The 22,975-nt window shown below is 43.5% G+C and overlaps 1 protein-coding gene across 1 annotated transcript; it reads right to left on the bottom strand.

The window, feature by feature from the left end:
• Positions 1–235: 235 nt before the first annotated feature.
• rnf216 (ring finger protein 216) lies at positions 236–21,312 on the bottom strand. Its single transcript, XM_083976687.1, has 17 exons — positions 21,185–21,312; positions 20,256–20,393; positions 18,687–18,817; positions 16,844–18,172; positions 16,573–16,649; positions 15,566–15,674; positions 14,727–14,888; positions 14,481–14,592; positions 14,013–14,146; positions 13,051–13,101; positions 12,516–12,653; positions 11,753–11,901; positions 11,190–11,268; positions 6,191–6,288; positions 3,447–3,669; positions 1,759–1,828; positions 236–1,166 (listed from the first exon to the last, which is right to left on the bottom strand). The coding sequence occupies exons 2-17, from the start codon at positions 20,320–20,322 to the stop codon at positions 769–771; spliced, it is 3,327 nt and encodes a 1,108-aa protein (XP_083832813.1). The 5' UTR covers positions 20,323–20,393; positions 21,185–21,312; the 3' UTR covers positions 236–768.
• Between the last annotated feature and the right edge of the window lie 1,663 nt (positions 21,313–22,975).

Here is a 22,975-nt window from a genome sequence, read left to right as displayed (position 1 = left end):
AAAGCCCGGCGGACGCAACGCCGTGATTGGTGGAAAACACCTTCTCCGTCATGTGATTGGTTCATAGCTCCGGGGCTCAGTTATCATGAGTCAGCCCCTTTTTCTGCTTGAGAGGAGGGAGGGAGGGAGGGAGGAGGGAGACAGACAGACCAGGAGAGAGGTTTTTATAACACACAAACAAACACAACATGTGAAGTGGCGTGAAGCAGAATGAGGAGGTAACGTGAACTGAAAACTTTATTAGAAAGTTGTGTGGTCTCACACGTTACACAAAAGGTACGGATAAAGGGAATGCTAACTTTTTTTTTTTTCATTATGTACTCAAAAATATCTGTATAAACTGGAAATAAATGTCTAAAGATTTTCAACCGTTTATCATGGCAACCCCAATACTGAAGCAGGAAAACGTGAAAAAAGGAACATGTTGGGGGCTCTATGACATTATTGAAATCCCTAGATCAGTGGGAGAAGGCAAAGAGTCCCAATGTGTGTGTGTCGTTCTACAGATGCACTTTTCAATCATTTCAGTGTGTTTTACTGTCTGAACTCAAAGAAGACCAACAGAGAGTCTGGAATCTGCACGGAAACAGACAAACAGACCGAGAAAGGTAATGCACACAGAAAATGATAACAAGGGAGTAACATGAGATCTAAAAAACTCCACTGAAATGAGAAGTATAACTGTAGTAAGAGAACATGAGTGTCCGAGGGCGACCTCATTGCACCAGGATGAACACACTTGTCAGTGTGTGTGTGTGTGTGTGTGTGTTAGAAGCGTCTGTAGTAGCGGTGCGGGGGTCCGTAGTGCATGGGCAGGTCCATCATGTCCATGTTGTGGTGGTGAGGGTTGACCGGAGGGTTGTGGTGATGATGGTGATGGTGGTTGTTGTTGTTGTTATTGTTCAGTGGGGGCAGGTGCTGGAGGGGGGGCACGTAGGGCGCCGGGGGCAACCGGGGCACGATCACCTGGTGGTATATCCCGCGCTGAGGCGGACCCGGGGGGTAGCGGGCGCGCGGGGGGACGAACAGCGGGGCCTGCACCGCCTGTGGGTGGGGCGGGGCGGCGGGGTTCTGGTTGGCTGGGTTCTCGGGGGGCGGACCCACACGCGGCCGCTTCGCTTCGGTTATGGGCTCCGGGGGAGGACCGACTCTCTTCCCTGAATTATCTGAGAGAAGAAATAACAGGAAGTTACTGATGATGATGAAATGGATATCTATGTAGTACTGTAGATAGATAGATAAACCATGATGAGTGCATGTCTTCCTACTCCTTTTTCAAACTTGTGTATATTACTGTATTATTTGACGGTACACTTATATTCATTTTAGACATGTTAAATAAAATTCATTCATTCAACCAGCTGTATTGTCCCCAGTCCCGGTCGTAAAGACTTCCTCCGGAGGACTGAGCCTCACCCCTGCACACCCTCACCTGCTACACACACTTTACACAAACACTTTCAGACAAACCAAACACAGGAAACACTCCTGCAACTGCTGCCGGTTCAGGCTGTAAACATCCAACTTGTCTGAATAAATAATGGTTAAAAAGACAAAGAGGAAGCAGCAGAGAGAAGAGCGGCCATTTCTCTGGCAGGGAGCAGGACCCAACCACTTTTGTACATCAGTCTATAAGAAGTACATAAAGGCGGCGGGTGGGTGATTAATAGGCTTCAGACATTGATCGATCATTGACAACATTCAGTGAACGTTTGGTCACAGTTTTTTAAAGTGCGGCTGAGCGACTGCAGCACCGACCTGAACTCTTCTTATTCAGCTCCGCCTCTCCCTCCTTCTGGATCTCCTGGATGATTCTCTCGTCATCTTGCTGCGGAAACACAAACACCAAGACGAGGGCAGATAAATAACAGGCGACACAGCTACCAAAACAATTTCCACCTGAATCAACCACTTCCTTCTGCAGCGCTACCCCCTGTAATCCACAATCATCAAAACAGGCTTCAGCCAACGCAGCGCTGGTTGAACTACAGGCATGTTGTGTCACAGTCTGGAGGAGACCGACTCCACACCGGTGACAGCCACCGCGGTGTGTGGAGCCGCGGTGTGTGGAGCCAAGGGCGGCCATGTTTTGTCCAGCTGAGGGTGGATCCGTATGGAACGTGCGTTACTCCAACTTAAATATTAAACGCTGGGGTTAAAGCTACTGTCTTGATTCACCTCTGTGTGTTTCATTTAAACAATGCTCAGGAGGCGGCAGACCCCCTTCACCGACCCTCCATTTGTCCCTGTATTTATCCGTTTCTTGGCGAAGCCGTCAGGAGCAGCTCTTGGCCGGCTCCGCTGCCTCTGCAGAGCGTCTGGAGCAGCTCCAGCTCATTAACTTCTCGGGGACTAATTGTTGCTTCTGGTTGCCAGCGCTACTGCGGCCAGGTCGCCGTGGGCCGCCATGGAGTCAGATGCTCGGGGGTCAGAGTGCAGGAAGAGCAGGTGAAGTGTAGTTATAGGTGTGTAGAACGAATGAAGGAGTGAACTGAACTGAGTTGCATGTGTTATTTACAAGTATTCTGGCAGACCATCAAGTTTAATTTCAAACGGGAATGATTAAAGGGATACTTCACCCAAAATCAATAATTCACCAATCATCTACTCACCGTCATGCCAAGGAAGGGTTTGGAGAACTTTCAGAGTTATCAAAATGCTTTTGGAGTTCCAGGGTGGGCCGGCTGGCAACGGGTTTTCATATAATGGCGGTGGATAGAGTTCACTTTTGAATCTTCCAAAACACACACAACAACAAACATCCAAATACCTCCATACTGCTCGTCCGTACTGACCCAAGTGTCCTGAAGCCGCGACGTGAAAAAGTTGTTTGGAAAAAAATTATTTGATCTCTGTTTTTAGCCTTGTTGTAGCAGTAGCTCCCATTGGCTCTGTTGATGTTATTTGCCGTGAGATGTTTGTTTGTCGTTGTTAACCAATGGATGTAAAAAAAACTTGCAGCAAATCTCGTGCATCTCATGGGAGCTACTGCTACAACAAGGCAGAGATCAAATTAATTTTTTCATGTCGCGGCATCAGGACACTTGGATGAGTACGGACGAGCAGTATGGAGGTATTTGGATGCTTCATAGTGTATGTTTTGAACGATTCAAAAGTGAACTCTCTCTGCCGCCATTATATGAAAACCCGTTGCCAGCCGGACCCCCCCTGGAACTCCAAAAGCGTTTTGATGACTGCAAAAGTTCTCCAAACCCTTCCTTGACATGAATAGATGATTGATGAATTATCAATTTTGGGTGAAGTATCCCTTTAAGGGGCAGGGAAGTTTTCTTCATCCTGCTCCCTTTCAGGCATGGAAAGTGTAAATTAAAATCTCATTTTGTCAGTAATGTATGAATTGAAAATGTCCATGCTTAAACAAAATAAAAATGACTGAATAATTGAAAAGAAAGCACAGGAGGACAGAGTGGTGTTGGGACAGTTACCGTGGGGTCGGTCCAGAGGGAACACTTGCGGCAGTGGCGGCAGGGCGCTCCGGGAGAGCGGGCGTGCTGGCAGAAGTGGTTGTAGCCGGTGATGGCCTCTCGGCAGAGGTAGCACATGAAGCTGCCGCAGCGGCACGACATCCGGTTGCAGCCCTCCGACTTGACCAGACCCGTCCCGCACTTGACGCACTTCCTCACCCGAGCTGCCGTCATACGCTCCTCGCTGCAGGACGGGGACGAAGGACAGACGGAGTCAAACATTTGGAGAAACAGGAAGCACAGAGAGTCGTAAAAAAAGAAGAGATGGAGATAGGAGTAGAGACCAACAGACGGACAAAGCACGTCTCTAAATCTCTGATTGACAGAATCTCAAGGTCAGAGTTTTTCCCTGTGTATTTTAAATCTTGGTGTCAAATGAGAAATTTTGTCTGTGGCTCAGTTTCATGTTTGTGTTTTTCCCTCCAGATTAACAAGAGGCCGTCACCCCGAGGTTTAGTGTCAGGGTCAGACAAACAGTTTACATGTGAAATCATGTCGACTGTCGCTCCATCATGCAGACAACATGACTTTGGTCCACAAGGACTTAGACAGGACGACCCCCGAGTCCTTTTCTCCATTTCATCACTTTCACAGTTTACAGCTGTTTTCAGTTGCTAACAAGCATTGGTCTGTAGCTACTGAAACTACCTTTTGAAACCTCTTTAACACAGTCTGTTTCCAGCATACATCTCAGCTGAACAGTTCATCTCATCCCCAAAACTGAACTACACACTGAACTACAAAATACTAACAACAGACAGCATTACATCAAATATATTTGATCTTTTTAAAGTTTGATTTAAGTTTAAGTTTAAGTATGTTTTTTCTAGATAGATTAGCATTTTATCATAGAAAAAACATTTTAGCACTTCATTGAGTGCACTAAATTATTGTATATTGTAACAAGAATGCAACACAGCATTTTGCTTCATGTATTGTACATAGAGACCTACAGTTGTTGTGCAAAAATTTTATAAAACTTATCAGGAAATTCCAAAGACGACGCACAAAAAAGCCCAAACATTATCACTCGTTCTCATCAGCATCAGCAAACCTTATCTCACACAACAAATGTTATGTTTCTTGCCCTTTGACCTCTCTGTATTGTCGGGTCCAATGAGACCAATGATGACAAACCATCATGGCAGAGAGCAGCTCACATTGTAATGTTTGCTCCTCTGTGACCTGGGACATCCACAGTTGCCTGCTGCCCAATGATGTTTCTTTCTCAGCTGTTTTCATTATATCAATTTCATTATATTATCATTTTTATATCATTTGAATTTTCAATATTTTTTCATATTTCATTTTATTATCAATATTTTGTTATGATTTTCTGTAGATTTCAATGTGGCTGCAGCAGAAATGTTTTTTGTTCTGTTGGGATTGTATTTTTAATTGTTTTGAACGAAGTGGGTTAGCATTTAAAAAATGTGCTGTAAAAGTTTAGCAGGTGGTCAACCAGTAACTGAGAAAAGAGTTCATGAATTTTCGTGACTAATACTACTGATCAGGTATGGCTGCCATGGTAATGTTAGCTTACTGCTAACTTATTCAGACGAATTGATCTAGCTTTTTAAAAAAGTAACAGCGACGAACAAAGTAAAATTTACATTTTACTAATCCAACAACCAGCTGATATCAGGAGAGTTTATGGAGATGAAGGACACACATGGGCCCAATGCATGACTCTGCCACTGAAAATAACTGCAAATGTGTATATTTTACATTACTTTTACAATATTTTAATATTTTCTTTCCTGTAAGTTACAACAGTTTTTTTTTAGACATTGTTGATGTATTCATTTCTCTGTGGCTGATTTGCTTTTTATAATTTTTAACACTATGTTTGTGGTAAAAAACATCTCATCTTTGTGAGGATCCAACTGCATTCAAAGAATTATAGATAAAAACTAAATATCACAAGGAGAGCTGTTTCAGAATCCTGTTTGATTTATTAGAAATCTCTTTATAACGATAATCATTTTCACAGCTCTGGTCTGGTTGGACATAACTGGACTGAGGTCCCTCCCTGTTCACCATTATTCCTGCACATGAGACCAAACCCTGACATATGGAGTGCACTAATGTTGCCTTTGTGCTTCTTTTCGTTTTGTCCTGTTATAATCATCATGTCTGTCCCGCTCGGACCCTGATCCACTGATCTGTCCACCAGGCCGCTTCCCGTTTCTTTCAGCACCAGGAAGTAAGAAGATCCGTGAACGGCTCAAAACAGGAAGCGCTGCCGGTGGGCCTGCCGGGCCACAGGAAGCAGCCGGCCTCTCCACTTCCTGGAGGGTTGTCCGGGAAACTGAGCTGTTTACCCAGCACTGTCTCTGTCTCTTGACCATGGAGCTGTTTCTAGTGTTTTTGGAAGAAGGCCACTTTAAATCAATAGCCTGACAGTAAAGGATAAGCTACCTGACATGCGGTGAACTACCTTAAAAACAGTAAGACAATGATGACTGACAACTGTTAAGTCACTGGTAAAAGATGGACTGGGGACAGATACGTGTAAAACACTGCTCTATTCAAAAAGGCCTGGTGTGTGGTTCAAAAGATGGGGGAGAAAAGGTCTTTAGACTAATGCAAGATTGCTTATCCCAGAATAGCCAAACTACTCCCTAAAATAGCAAACACATAATAGCAAATAGGAGAAATGGCTCAGAGAGAGCTGATAAAGGCGTCTAATGTGAGATACTTACAAGAGCACCCTCATGCGGATCTCATCCCTCTCCAGGACCTGCTCACACGTCTTCCCTACATGCAGCTTCCACTGGACATGGCACTTTCTACAGCTCTCCTTCAGAAAGACAGAGAAAGAGGAGAATCAGACTGGTACAGTGAGAGACGAGACAGAGGGGTAACGTAGGGGAGAAGAGAATGACTTAGGGTGCAAAAAATGTTCTTTGTAACATTTATTATTAGTCACGCATCATCACATTTTAAGAGATTATGCCACATATCCACACCCCCTCCACCCGGCCCTGCTCCTCCTCTAACATTATCCCGTTTACTGCTGAATAAGAGCAGGCCTGTGGCCGGTTGCTGCTCTATATGCTGCTGGTGCCGCCACTGCAGGGACTCGGACTTGCACAGACACATCTAGGTGTGGCTCTCCCTGCAAATGTGAGTGCGCGTCTGCAGCGAGAGTGCGACTCACTCGCCGCCGACTGCTCGGTTGCCTAGAAACAGCAACTCCATCCTCTCCAGCCTCCAACCTTCCTCCGTCGTGTCAGCCGGAGGCATCACGCACACACACACACACGTCGGCTTGGGGTTGCCTCCTTTGCTAACCCTTAGCTAAGTGGTGTCGCCATAAATATTTGAATCGCTCATGTAATATTGAAGAACGTGGCATATGACAGCTGATGCAGCACAGAGTGATCCATATCTCCACGGAAACCTCCAGTCTGACCCCCAGCAGCGGAAAGAAACACACCCTTTACATCCAGTGACCTCTTTAAATCACTGTTTGTGTGTGTGTTTTATCTTGTATGTCTTTCTGCTAACACAAGCTTGTTGCTGTCACTGTACTCACTGATATGACTGTGGGTGTGCAAGGTCAGCCAGGGGGGGTGGAGAACTGGGCTGGAGGAGACAGTTTTCATGAGCATTTGACGCGTTTTGGATCGGTGCACTGGGAAAACTCTTGAGAGGCACACAAGGACTTTTAAGAGACAACTGTGGAACCGGTTTGGTAGCTCCAAGCGAGGGCAGGACCCATTTTTTATGGCATAACAGACTTATGAGGGAATGCCCATGCAGAGACATGCATGTAGCATAATGGAAGAGAAATGGGAGTGTGTGAGTATGATGGGAAAACTCTCACTGGTGTACGATTTCAGTTAAATTTGGGGGAGGCGGGGGGGGTTGTCCCCCTTAGAGAGGGGGAGGAGAGGTGTAGAAAAATCCAAGTGTCAGAAAAAGCCAGATCACACAAAGACAGCGGAGGCAGAGGGCGGGAGGCAGAGCGGTGAGAGATCGCCTCCTAGTGGTAACCCTAGAGACCAGGAAGAGGAGCAGCATGAGAAAGAGTGAAAGAGCGAGTTGTGTGTGTGTGTGTGCGGGACCTGTTTGACGAGCTGTTGAAAACCAGGAACACACCGGCGCTCTTATACTGCTGCTAAAAATACAGCCGGTGATGTCGCAGTCAACCCTTGCATGGGGCGTGTCTGCCCCGCCCCCAGGTGTCTCATTTGAATTCATGTGACAGCGACTGGAATGTGACAAAGGTCAAGACACACACGCACACACACATACACACTACTATATTTTATGTGCCAATGACATCAGTCTGAGGAACTTGAATCTAGAGGAAAATCAAATGTTCAGCCTCTCCATTCATCCACTTGCACTCACCCCTCCCCTTGTTCTATTCACCGCACTCCCTCCTCCTGGGTCCTACCCTCCCTCCTCCTCTCCTCTCCTCTCCTCTCCCCACCCTAAACCTCCTTCTTTCATTCACACCTCACCTCTCCTCTGCTGGATCTTTCTCTATCTCCTCTCTTGTGCTGCAGCCTGCAGCATCCCTTATATGGCAGTAAAGCTGCTGATTGGGGTGGGGTGGGGGACTTGCATCAAGTGTTCATGTGTAGGTGTGTATGTGCATGTTTTTTTTTTTTTGTGGGGAGGTGGCTTTTACTGCAATCTAATCTCAGTGCGGATCACAGGGCAGGAAGGAAGAGAAGAAAGGTAAAACTGATAGAAGATGCTTCTATGGGAGAACGGATGAAATACATAGGAACATAGGAGATTTGATAATGTATGTGACATCAACTGGAGTTACACTGAAATACAGTGTTGCACAGTTTCAGCTCTTGTTTGCACTGTGGCGGCCTTTCAGTGGCCTACATATTACATTCCTCCAATTTCATGAAGTAATCATAACCAGGCCAGGAACAAGCCTGTCCAAATTTCCTCATAACCACATGTGGAATACATTAGCATCTGCTTGTGTGCATGCGTGTGTGTGTGTATGTGTGTGTGTAGGTCAGACAGAGCCAGGGGAGAGAAGCAGGAGGGAAAAAAAAAAGAGGGAGGAGAATCTAGGTCAAACTTGGTCTGAACCACCTTTGAAACGGAGGAGGAAGTGTGTCCAACCAGTAAGAAACCAGTACGAGGGGAGTGGGAAGTGTGGCTGACCAATGAGGTCGCCGAGTGGCAGCAGACGGGTGGGCTCATGGAAGTGTGTCAGTTACATAATGAAGCCCCTCCCTGTTCGTAGACTGAGCGGGCCGAGGGGCCGGCTGCACAACAACTGTCTTCAGCCGTGATTCTGTTGATGGGAACCAGGGACCCGAAAATTAAATAGAGTAAAAAACAACACGCATAAAGCCAGAGCGTTAAATGATCACATTCTTGTGACAGTATTTGTGTTGGCAACTGGGTTTCCTGCCACACACAGAGAAAACACTGCAAAACAGCCTCTTACATCTTGATTGTTCCGTTTTAAACAGTAAACAACTTTGAGTTTCCTAGTGTTCAGTTGACAAAGAAAGGGCATGGCAACGATCCTATATGTAATTTCAGAGTGTTCATTAAAGAAAACAATAGAAACACTGGTCTCTGAGTGTTGACCTACATCTGCAGCTGTTGGTTACTGCGATGCAGACGACTACTATTCAGAAAAAGAGAAGATATCTGGAGCATGTCTAACTTTTTTTTGTATCTTTGGGTGTGTATGAGGATGTAATGGAGTGCAGATGTGCAGTCAGGCTGCAGGTCAGCCACTGTGAACCTCTGGCTCCACCTACAGGTGACTGGACAGAACTGCAAGAGAAAAGACGAACAGCCGGATCAGATCTGCATGGAGCTTTTGCACTGATAACAACTTCAGAGATTCGTCTGCTGGTATCTGAGTCCCTGTGCTTTCAAACTGTGACTGTCATGTTAATGTTCAGCCTGAACAGTGATCCAGTTATCAGCACAGACAATACTGCAGGTCGGGGGAACGAGACACATAATTTAACACACCAGAAACAGAGAAGCTATATACATGTAGTGTTAAAATCCAACAAAAATACACTGAGCCACAGATGCAGGCTGAATAGGCTGAATAGATTTCCTCGTGGAGCTGCAGCTTCATCCCCCTGGCTGGAGTTTGATGTATAGAAATCCATGTCAAACTCAAAAGAGCTGTCTCGAGTCAACAAAACCTGACTTATTTTTTAATGATGATAATGAACAAGAAAGAAATGGTCAGCCCTGATATAGAGTAAGCAGTCAGTGCTTCCTAGTTGTTGATTCTCAGGGGTCTGTGTTTTAAGTAAAAGTCTGTCTTGCAAACCCCACTTCTGCAGTTCCTAACCTATCATTAAGTACTTTTTTTTTTTTAGTTTTTACAACTGGAACCATCGTACTGAAGCTAAATTTAGTCTCTGGCTCCTTTGGCTGAAACACAGGTTTAGCGGAAACGTGATGTAACACTACAGCTACGGCAGCATTACGCTGCCCTGGCTCCTCCTGAGGATCCTTTAAACACAGGTCCCTGTGTTTGTGTCTGATGTGATGACTATTAAAAGACAGTGAAGTCAGATGTGTCTCTGTGTAGTTAGTGAAACTGTTACCAAGTTCAAAATAGAGTTCCACTTAATTCTATTAGCAACATTTTGACCAAATACGGATCTCTCTCCATTTGTGCAACATCTTGACTCAGGACGACCCAAACTGGTAGAAATGTTTTTAGGGTTGAAATGAAAGTGTGTATTCAATTAAGTGTAATTTACTAGAGTCCATGATGGCATCTTGACCTGGTTTTATGTGAATATTAAATCAAACAGAGAAAAGATCAATATGTTTTGCATTTTTTTTCTCAATAAAAATTCATGTTTACTAGATGAGCAACAGTGTAGCACAATGATAACGATGTCAATGATCTACCTCAGTCCAGAGATGCAGGAGGGCTTCACTTAATGACAAACTGCCAAGAGGGAAGTCGACATGGGGTATATAAACACACACATTCATCATACAGACATCTCTCTCCCTGGTTCTGGGAATGTAGCAATAGGTGTGTGTGTGTGTGTGTGTGTTGAGCCATAGAGAGATTATGGCGTGGCAGGACAGAGTGTGAGACGTGAGGATGGAAACCAAGAAAAAGGAGACAAAAGGCACATCAGGGGAAATAAGGGAGGGCTGTGTTTTTGTGGTTTGAGTGTGAGACTAAGACTGTAGGAGTGTGTTTATGTGTGTTTGTGTGAGCGATTCTGAAAAATAATGGAGATTTTCAACTGGAATCCATGTGACCGCACTGGCAGACACGAAGCAACGCCTCCCCCAGCATTCCTCAGACAGAGGGAGGTGGCCCAGAGATAAACAGAGCAGGAGACAGAGGTGGCGACCTCGCCAGATGGAACCGTTTCATCATCAAAAACTGTTCATCAATCTTTCCTCTCTCTTACTTATTTTGATCTCTGCCTCTTGTCCAGGTCGCACAGAGGTGGTTTATACCGAAGCGGACGCAGCGTACAGAACTTTTAGGTTTCATCACATTGAATTATTCATGAAGCCCCCTTTTGAAAACCAATCAAGACCCAAACTATCTCTTTAACTTGACTCTTGACATATGGTCACATCACAGGATGCTTAGTCTGTGATAGAGACTGTGACATTTGACTTTAACGTCACAGCCTGTGGAGGAAAGCAGGCGGCCGTTTCCCACAAAGTGTTTCACAAAGTAAAGGAATGATGAGTTGGACTGACCTTGCGGCAGCGAGGGTTGGGACAGCTGAACAGAGACATGTCTTTGTCCAACAGGGCCGGGAAGTTGCAGAACGGACACCTGCGAAGGCCGAGAGGAAGGAGGGTTAAGGAGTGACGGTGAGAGGAAATGAATGATACAGCTGACACAAAAACACAGACAGAAAGATCCCACTGTGGGAAAACAAAGAGCCATTATTTAAAGGGGCTGATGAGTGCGCCTCCTGTTCAGCACCATGAATTATCATGTATCCATGACAACCTGACTGTCAGTTTTATGTCAAAGCACAAACCTTGTTTTCAAAAGGTGCTACATAAAGAAGATAATTATTAGGTTTCGTTCAAAATCTACTGCAAACATTCAGCTGCACTAATAGCCCATAACAATGTGTTTGCAACCTATCACAAAGGATCAGGGCTGCAACTGCCAATCATTTCTATTAATTAATCTATTATTACTTCTTAGTTCAGTCTATATCATCTTTGTAAAATATTTTTTAATGACTAAAAATTTGAATAGAGCTAAATCACATAAGAAATGAAGGTGCAAACAGCAGCGTGCTTACCGCACTAGTTCATCGGCACAGGTGGCAGCGACCGCCTCCTCTGCCTGCCTCTCATAATATCTACACAGTATATTTTCTGGAAGAACCTTCTCCAGCTCACAGACTGGGTAGGAGCACGGGCAGCCCCCCTCCATGCAGCTCAGCTCCGACTGCAACAAGAACACACACAGATTAACACACACATTTAGAAATGCTCTGAACCAGGGGCACACAGATGATTAATTACACGATTGTTTAATTGGGATATTTTAAATCAAACTTTACACGTTTTATTATAAATTACATATGCTTTTTACGACCACTGGCCTTGTTTTCTTGAGACAGTTACACAGTGATAAGCGTGGCTCCTTTCATTTCACTGCGGTTTGAAACTCAGCCTGCAGAGACTTGGACTGCAGTTAGTCAGACATTATGTCCACTGCATGACCCAGTGCTGCTTTCCAACCATTCATTCATTATCCATACTACTTATCTGTGCAGGGTCATGGGGCCAATCTCAGCTGACTTTGAAGCCAGGGCGAGTTCACCCTGGACAGACCTCCAGACTGTCACAGGGCCGATATATAGCAAAACATTCACATCTATCAGTAATGAAGACTCAGCCATTAAGCTGAACATGCATGATTCTGGGCTGTGGGAGGAGGCCAGAGTGTCTCTGGACTATTATTGAATTTTTAACAAGGATTCCTAACATCATTGATTTTTATAAGATTAGTGTTTTTTAGTTGCCTGGCTACATTAGAGTGTGTGTGTGTGTGTGTACCTTTCCAGAGCCAAACACTGCCTCCTGAGCGTATCTGACGAGGCACTCTTTACAGAACAGGTGACCGTCTGAACACTGCGTCATCTTCTCAAACGCAAACTCCCCAAAGCAGCAGCCACACTCGATCAGCTGGCCGTCCTGGAGAGGGAATGATGTGCAGTCATATGTTAATGTAGCTCTGTGTTCACATGTTTCTGCTGCAAACATTTTAATTACATAGTGGAGCCCTCATAAATGATCATAACGTATGTGGTAAACTAACTTTAAAAAAACACTATGCTGAACAATAAACCAACATGTACTTGGCTATTGGGTGATAAACACTTTTGATTTTGCACCATTTCTGAAAGTCTGGTTTAATGTATCATATCACATATAACATTTTAATTCACTTCAATTAGGAAGTTGTGTTTCCTACCTTCTTACAAATACAAAGCATTAACTGTTACACTATTACAGTTACATAAATAAGAATAATGTCCTTTTTCAGTATCTGCCCAGTCTTTTTTTCCCTTTACAAACAAGAGTTTCCTACCTTCTTATATTCATCCTCATTGACCTGCAGAGCCAAGAGAAAGTCCTCGTGCTGCAGAGTGAAAAGAGAGAGAGAGAGAGAGTGAGTGAGGCAGGTGAGGGACAGTTAAATACAGTGAGGAAAATCTGTCCAATAGATCGACCCCCTGTGACAGTTACAGCAAACAAATATGTTCCCCCTCATTTGGTCAGCTTCTACTGTACGTAGGAGGCTCAGACTGACAGATTAAAAAAAACATAGTGAAAGCCAAGAGGAGACGATGACACTGGAGTAGTTGAGCTGGCAGCAACACCAGCATTTAGAAGGAAGGTGTTTAATCTTGCAGTAACCCTGAGATTTACCTCAGAGAGACTGAAGAGATGATCACGGTGATGCTATTATCATCTCTGTAAACCTTAAATGGCAAAGCAGCTGCATCTACTGAATCTTAAATTTGGCTCATTAAAGATGATGTTGTTGTGTGGATTATATTATCCTTGGTTCTGGTAGCTAGGCTACAGCTGAAATAAATGCAGTGGAGAAAGTCGATCTAAAATTACTGGCAGTTTCCTCCAGTCACTCTCCTCAGTTTATAAAGCACAAGACCAGAAGCCTCTGAATATTGTTTAGAGATGAGCTCCTCTGTTTGAGGTAATGCTCTCTGAGAAGATTGTGTTCCCAGCTCGTGTGTGGCATTTGGTGTATTTTAACATGTTTGGCTTCTACATTTATGCTATGAGAGGTTTTATTAATATGCTGCAATGGATGTTGTAGTTGCCTGCAATCCTCCCAGTTTGTAATGGCAATAAAATCAACTCAGCCCAACTATACAAACAGTCACATTATACAGGTGGAAAGAGCTGTGATGCAGGTAGAGCAAATAATGACATGATATTAAGTTGGATAAAGCCTGTGGGTGTGTGAGTGACAGAGGAATGTCATGAAAAATTCTTAACACAAAAAGAAACGTGTGTGTACAATACCTCTGCCCATTCCTTGGCTTTCTGCTGATAAAACGACAGCTCCTTCTGCACTGAAGCTTCCAGGTTGCTGTACGTTCTGCAGTAGCGACGGTCATTCTCCAAGAAATACATCCTCTTGTCCAACTTAGTTGAACCTGGTGACAAAGTGAGTGAAAGTGAGAGCCGGAATAAATACTGTATTTATTATCTTAATGGTGCCAACAGTTCAGTCACAGACTTGCACAACAACATGCACCTGTACTGTAGCCCTGCAGGCAAACTCATTTACTGAAGCATTTGCAAATGAGAGACAAGCAGAAAGGCTTTATCAACAAACTATGATTTATGTTTTCTAACTTTTTTAAGCATTACAAACACAAGTTTGTATTTTGTACTAGGTAATGCAGCTGCAGGTGAGTGCCGAGATCAGAGTGTGTGGTGCGAACAGCAGCAGTGTGCACAGAGAGAAAAGTGTGAGCGTTTACTCACCATGCTCGAAATGGAAATCGACGTAGCAGCGCTCAGAGGAGGTTCTGCTCCGTCGTCTCTTTCCTGAGGGGTCGCCTGATTCTTGCCACTTCTTCAGCGCTTCACATAAGGCCTGGGAGAGCAGGAGAGAGGGACAGTGAGGGGTTGCCGAAGAGGGAGCTGGACAAGGAGGCAAGCAGGTGGAGAAAGAGGAGAATTGCCGCTGCATGCCCAAGATGCACGGCGTACTGCTGGACCATGGGGTACCTTGCGTGTGATTGCATAGTGTCCCTTCAGAGCATTGAGGGCCCATTTGATGTCCTGACAGCTGAGCATCCTGAAATCTGCCATGAGCAGGTCGGCGGCCTGCATCACAGCCTCTGGTCCCACCGTGCCCAGCTTGGTGTAGTCGAATAGGTCCTCGGTCACCTGAAAAGACCCGGCGCGCAAACATCAACACAAACGCACAGACCCTCAGGTGTCTGGTTCCAAAACACATGAAGAGTGTGAGACGGTGTCTAAATTTGATTTTGAAACGAGGCCGCTTCCTGACTGAGGAGTGGGCGGTGGGCAGCAGAATAATCAGGCGTACAGATGGAGAGAATGAAAAGGTCTGTTTCCACAATCTGCTGTTTTATGGAACAAAATGGAAGAGCCTGAGGTGGAACTGCTGTTTCTTACTGTATGCTCTCATACTGTATGTGTGTAGCACACCATACAACTGAGTTACTGTCTCCTTCTGTTCCACTCAAATAATACACTGTTGTTGTTCTCTCTGTATATTTATCATCTGTTTACAATTCAAGCCCATTCCTGAAAAGGCTGCAGTGTTCAGTAAATGTACAGAGTCATAATCCAGTGACTAAAACCAAGGGAAAAATATCTCTTTCACATAATTACATAACGAGGAACAATATTTCCTTCATTATGTTCAGTGATGTAACTGCTTGTTGTGCAGGCAAGGATCTTAAACTGAACCCACGTTGCTATATCCTAACTTAACGAAATTCAAGTTCGGCATCTAAATATTTCCCTTTCACACAAGAAATTGTTTTTATTTAATCAATTTATTTCTATACTGTTGTGGGTGTAACAAACAAACCCACCTCTGTCTGGGTGTCTCCAGGCTCCAGTAGGATGCTGCTGGGAGCTGCTCCGGCTGCTGCAGTCTCCCTCCTTGGGTACTCTGGGTTCTCCAACAGCAGGTTACAGATACTGGAATCACAGAGGGGAGGATGTGGGTGAACAGGTTTGAATGGATCAAAGCATGTACACTGAATGTTCAAGTGAGGGTAAGCCCCTAAAATATACACTCATAGTTTCATTTCAAAAAAAGTACTTGCAAGGATTTTCACAACAGTCTGTCACTATCTGCCCACATGCACAGGTTCAGTCAAGTGCACAAATTTGGAAACTTTTCCTGTTAAAATCTAAGGTCAGGCACTTTGATAACTTAAAAAGACACCTCTAAGCAGTAAAGCAAGTTGTTGAATTAATTACATGGATAAATCAAAGTGCAAAAACACACAACAGTCATAGTATATCTACTTTACACTGCAAATGACTTAATCTGATATTTATAAATGACTATGTTTTAATTCAGACAACAGTTAATGATTATAGTCAGTATTACATAGTATTGTATAATATACGTTTTTTTTAATAAAAAATAAATCAAATGTTGGTCTATAAATCAATGTAAAATGCCTGTTAAAAGTTGACCAGAGGACAGGCTGGCATATTTAGGTCTGTTTATTTTGTTACCCAAGAATCCCAAACTCAACATCAATCAGTTTACTGTCACATGAGTCCAGAAACTGGGAAAAAAGTCACATTTTTGCAGCTGAAACTACTGAATTTTAAGCATTGTTGTATCTGTCAGGTCGAATCTAGCAAATTCCTGTTTTAATGTAATGCAATGCAATAACAAATACATTTATTTGTCAGTGATTCCAGTTCAGAGGTACACAGCACATACAAAGTGCATGTCAATTCCAGTTGAAAACAGGTCTATTTCCTCAAACTAGACAAGTTCTATTTTATTTTATTTATTTATTTAGAGGACAGTGCACATTCAATTAGTAGTCAGTAAAAATTGGTAGGTGTTACTTACACATTCAAGTCTTTCACATTATTCTTTTGGATCAGTTCTGCTACATAGGCGTCCTGGACATCTGGGAATAGATCCAGCTGTGGAGAAAACACAAGACATGAAGGGACACAGACAGAAGGAGTTGACAGAAACAATGTGAAAGGCAGTTACACCACAGTTTAAGTCATTTAACTTGATATCAACCAACTTATGTAAATGAATGCGTCTTTCTTCGTAATACTTTGTGTTTCGGTGTACATTCTAGCGCAGGCTTCATGTATGTGGAACTTACAACAACAGTGATGAGGGGTCTGATGTGGGGATGCTGGTCCGGTCTCTCTCGTGGTGCAGAGGGACCAGGCCGTGCGTCCTCTATTCGTGGAATGTCCTCAGGTGCAGGGGGGACTGCGACCTGACCAGGGGCTGGATTGGCCCTTTCTGGGTTTGGGGCCATAAGGAGACGGGCCCCCCCGGGGACTGGGACCGGGGCTGTGGGCGCTGGAGGAACAGCAGGGTTAGAGTTCACATTAGGCACCCTGATGTTTAGGCCACAGGCTGCTGGACCTGCGCCGGCGCCAGCTTGCGGTGGAGGGTTGGGGACGGCCTCCCCGGGCACCTGGCTCCCCAGGATGATCCGGTGACCTGCCTCTGGAGGTCCGAGTCTCTCTGGGGCTGCAGCTATGAGCACTGCAGGGGGGATGACCGGGATCACCTGAGGTGCTTGTGCTGCCTGGACTGGGGGCTGGGCGGGGGCCTGGGCCAGCGGTTGTGGCTCAATCTGAATGAGATTGCCTTGCATTCGATTGAGCGACACAGGCTGTAGTAGGTTCTGTGTCCTGAGCTGCAGCTGGGGCTGGGTTATCAGAGCGGAGGCTTGGATGCTCGGCTGTTGTGGAACAACCAGCTTCGCCTGGTGGATGAGGCGGGGCTGTACGGTTGCGGTCTGTGTTGATGTACCAGGCTGAGGTTGTGTCTGTGTGTGAAGCTGTGACTGTGCAGATGAAGTACTAGCCTGAGGATTGTCTTGTGAAAGAGTACTTGTACTTGCCTGCTCTTGAGTCTTTGTAGAAGAACCAGATGCAGTTGCTGCGACTGCACAGGAATGAAGTGTGGCACTGGCAGAGGTACTCGCCTGAGACCCGGCCGGTATGTGTGCTGAAGAGCCAGCTTGTGACTGTGTGAGTCCAGATGTGCTGGGCTGAGGCTGAGTACGTACTCGTATAGGTGCTCTGGATGAGATGTGGTTAGCCTTGGCGTTTGTGGAGGTAGATGGGGTTTGGTCAGAAGAAACTGCGTGGAGCTCCACTTTTGTATGTGCTGCCGTACCGTCCTTTTGCTGTGATATTGTGTTGGGTTTTGGCTGTGACAGTGTGTGTGAAGCAGAGCCCGGTTGTGGCTGCGTGTGTCCAGAAGTGCTAGACTGCACTGGCGTCTGTGTTCGTATGGCTGGCCTTATTGCGGACGTGTTAGTGCTGGCTTCTCTGGAGGTAGAGGGGGCAGAGCTGGGTTCCCCTGCACCAGAAGCTGCACTACTGTGACTTACAACTTGGATTAGGTTGTTAGAGGCCCCGTTCCATTTCGCAGCTGGGCGAATCACATGTCTGCGTGCAGGAGTTAGTGGCTGCAGGAGAACAAAGGAGGCAAAACAGACAAATTGATCTATGGCAGTGTTTTTCAACCTTGGGGTCGGGACCCCACGTGGGGTCGCCTGGAATTCAAATGGGGTTGCCTGAAATGTCTAGTAATTGATTTAAAAAAATGACTGAAAAAATTACATATATTTTTAACTAATTATTATTCTTTTTAAAATGATTATTGAAACACCACACACAAACAACTGTATTCTATACTTTCACTTTCTTGAATATAAATCGAGTTTAATAAAATGCAGCATATAAAAATATCTTGATTGACAGCTGCGATCACGGGTCGCCAGAAATTTGTGATGTCAAAATGACATCACAAGCCAAAAAGGTTGGGAACCACTGATCTATGGGCTCAAACAAAGATGCTACTTCTGTTAACCTCTGCAGCTCGCACTATTGAAAGCACTTATCTTGTCTTGTTGATTAAAAAAAAAACAGGTCTCTGTGACAGGCACAATAAAGATACAAAAAACACTGTTTGTCAGTCACCTCCAGTATGCTGATGTCATCATCATCTGCATCATCTGGGACTAAAACAGGACTGCCAGGTACCAGAGTTACCGGCTCCTCATCCGAGTCATCAGAAATGGTGATGAGCTCCCTCTGACGTGCACGGGAGCCTACACAGCAACATCGCACAGTTAATATCAGTATTTTCAGAACAGTGCATGAGGATAAATGAGTATTAGTCGTCCATGGCTGTAAGTGTCATTAAGGGACAAAGTCTATGAAAGAGAAACTAAATCAAGACAGAACATAGTAGGAGGCATGGTGGAGATATTTGTTTGTCTTTGATGGTGTATATTAATCTCAATGAGGGAACATGTCGGCTACATCTGACCCAACCGAAGAAACAAATAGCAATTGTGTTATTCAAATCTGGTTCCTTTGGGGAAAAAACTACTGTGTGTGTGCTGTGTGTATGTAAGCCATGAGTCAAAAACAGGGCCCACGGAGCTTTGAAGTGGTTTGTTGCAAGTTGCACATTCTGTACAAATTTTGCAACTTGAATCAACTGAGTTTTGGATTTTGGACATCAATGGAACTATCAAAAAGTGCATGAATCATTATTTGTCATTGCCAAGTTACAATAATTTTAGTATGTAACAAATTACATACAATCAGTTATTTCTCAAATCAAGGTGTGTGTCATCTGAACTTACGGCAAGTATGCGGCAAGCAAGAGCAAGAGCTGTGCAGGAGATTTATTTCACTGAAAACTGTGCAGACTTCATTTTCAGCTGTCAGACTGTCACTTTGTTCCTCTCAGGAAAGCAATGTGTGTCATGCCAGTGAATTTTGTGGTATAAGCGAATTGTGACTGACATTTTACTTCACATGATCAACCGTGATACTTGACATGACAGTGCTACTGCCAATGTCTCTCAGGTTCACTGCTTAGAGCTTATATTGCAATTATGACAATGTAAATAAACTATTTGAAATGAGAGATGTTGAAATGCAAATGAGGCCAGTATGTTTTTTAATGCATGGGTTTTTATTTCTCAACACAGAGTGCTAGTCTGTGGTTTGTAGAGAGTGCTGACAGGTTTACTGAAAATCTTTTATGGATGAGTTTCACTTCTCAAATATCTACAATTTAAACTCTGGTCTCATTTGAAGGAGAACTGAATAAATGTGTCATTCTAACATCACATTACTGTGACACAATTCTTTGTCTGTGAAATCTGAATATTGACAACAAGCTTCTCTATCTACTTCTTCACATCACATGCTGCAGGTCAAACAGCAAAGTGTTTGACCTGCAACCACAACTCTGAAACTACGTCAGACTTGACATATAAACCACCATCAAACCGGGTTAGGGGGTTTTCAAACTTTTGTAATCCAGGGGTATGAATACAAACAGTAAGTCAGCCTCACATGTGAAACATATTGCTAAGTCCTTATAAGTAAATCCACTGGTGCATGTTGCATTTATGACCTGTCACACTCTGATACTCGACTATATGGTCGGTCGTTGATGATTAAACTTAACAATCAGACACTTATGGTTTTATTACAGATTGAGTATTTTGGTAACGGAGTGTGTCTCACCTTGGCTGCGATGGACGTTGAAACTTGCCAGGTGAATTACATCGTCGTCACTGCCTCCATCTGCCATCGTGAAACTACACTTACCAGCTCCCTAAACCTGACCACACACAGTCACTGCTCAGTCAGCACCATCACCATCTACTCCACACACACACAGAGATACGCACAGACACACAAACAATTACTAACGTGCTGGTATTCCCCTGAAATTTAAACCAACGGTTTCACTTTGAAAATGCACAGTTAACTTAGTCATGGCAGTTGCCAAACATTAAAGCCCGGTCTCCACCTTATTAGTTTAACTAAAATGATCCGACACACATAACATCAGCTGCTATACAATGATCATCTGCCATGGAGAAACTAACAAAAAGGAAGAGTGTGCAAAAGCAGAAATGTAAAGCATGTGAAGGAGGGTGAGACAGAGAATTGTCTCACCGCCTAGCAACCTATTGTGAATAATTCTCTTCATTAGCTGTAGATGCTAATCCAGCCCTCGTCGATCTAATTTGAACCAAACTAAGTGTATCCCCTCAGTGTAATTCCTACATGTTATCAAACAGAAACGTTAGACGCTAATATTTCGAGGGGCTGGTAATGTTGAAACTGTGGCCATATGAGTTTGGGTTCATCATCGTCTTGGCATTAGCCTGAACACGGTAACATAAGTCTGAAGTTTACGATGCTGTGGTTATATATAAAGTATGTCAGAGCGACAATCGATTAACGTTATTTCCGTGCACACACATAACAATCCACTGCTTCCAGCTAAGCTAATGCCCATTAGCTGGGCTGCTAGCTAGCCAGTAGGGTAACTAGTTAGCTCACTTCTGTAACGATTTCTGTCCATAACACGGCTTCAAACCAAACATATGGAGTCTAAGGCCAATGTGTGAAACACAGACAAGCAGAAATATACACTACCGCACCTTCGTGTTGATTAACCAGCCCAAAACGCCTTCTTGGTGGACTGACTATCCGTGAATATCGAAACAAACTGCCAAAACAAGAACAGATGTGACGTCACGCGTACAGTGCTTCGCTGCGTAAAGGCGGTGGCCTTCTGGGAACTGTGGTCTGAAGGGAGAAGGTATCTTTGGAATTGTAGGCAGATTCAGGTCTTGGCTGAAGTCCACACATGCGAGGGTTAGGACGACAGAGATGAGGGCGTAGGACAGTTCTCCTCTAAGCTAACTGTAGCATTACTGGGATGTCTCAAGTAATAAAAGAAAAAGAAAATAATAATAATAATAATAATAATAATAATAATAATAATAATAATAATAATAATAATATAAATATGAAATAGATGATCCATAATCATAAATTGTCAAAAATCATCACCATTATTTTGACAAAGATCTTGAGTGTCTCAAGTTTAAATTAAAACTCGCTGTGAAAAAATGTATAAATGTAAACACAGCTTTGGTAGATTTACCTTAGATTAGATCACCATTTATAGTTATACATATGCAGATAAATGTATAGATATATACTGTAGAACAAAAGTTGCAATGATACATTTTGTGGTATATCAACAAAAATATTTAGCCACTAATAAAATAAGCAATAATCATTTTCATCATACACATTTTCTGTCTTGTGTGATCATAAAAACACAAGACAAGAATTGGTTGAAAAGAAAATAGGCTTCACCCTATTGTTTACATTTTAAAAAACTTGTCATAATGATTGAGTAAAACAGATTACAAACAGATTAACCAATAATGTATCTTAATTCCAGCCATACTTCATTTATTTGGACAGTCTCTTGCTCATAATCAACTGTCTGCTGACATACAGAAATACAGAAAATAATGCACATAACACAAAGCATGTATTTTCAATTTAATTTCTTTTAATATAATCTTATTTACATTGTATTTTTTCATAAATGTTTAGTACATAGTAAGTTACAATACTCTTGCATCCATTACACAGTGAACTCAGAACCTAGAAAATGCTGATTGAAATGATACTCCGTAACTGTCTCCGAAACTTCAATCTACAACAGATCCCAAAGTTTTCCACATTGCTCACTCAACATTTCGGTTTTTGATTTCATTCACTTCTATGGAAAATTAATGACTGTAAAGAGACTTTGATCATTCATGGTGGTCTTCAGGAGAATGACTACTTTTTCTAACTTTCAGGCTATTGACAAAAAGGAGACAGGCAGAGAAACATCAGGGCCACAAAGGAAAAAAAAAAGTTGGTGAGATGGATGATGAAACATGTATGAAAGGCTTATGAGATTTTATTATACATGTCACAAACAACCAAAGAATTCCTGAAGCTGACTCCTTCTTTCCGTCCATCGTGGCTCATTTTGAAAAAAAAAAAAATCCAGGTCATGCTCTCAGTCCTCTCCATAACGTCAGTAGAGTTAGATTTTAAAATTAGGCCTGGGACAGTCAATCCCTTTCACTTCAATAAATGTAACATGGTATTCAAAACACCAACACACTAACAGTTTCCATACACTGACAAGAGTATTTCACCACAATAATATGAATGTTAAAAAAATGTAACGAAATTCAATAAAACCCACTTTGTGGATTACTTGAAATTGCAAGTGAACTGACCCTTCGACTCTGACAGAGGGGGTGATGAAGAGATTAGTGTCGGCTCTTTGTAGAGCATATAGCAGCTTGGTCGGTAATCACTTAGTAATAAATAATAAAATATCAGAGTGGATCAGAGTGGTCGCAGATACAAAC

Source organism: Trachurus trachurus (assembly GCF_905171665.1).
Source record: "Trachurus trachurus genome assembly, chromosome: 8".
NCBI classification, from domain to species: domain Eukaryota; kingdom Metazoa; phylum Chordata; class Actinopteri; order Carangiformes; family Carangidae; genus Trachurus; species Trachurus trachurus.
Note: the sequence above shows the minus strand (reverse complement) of the source record. Positions and strands in the feature narration are given on the sequence as shown.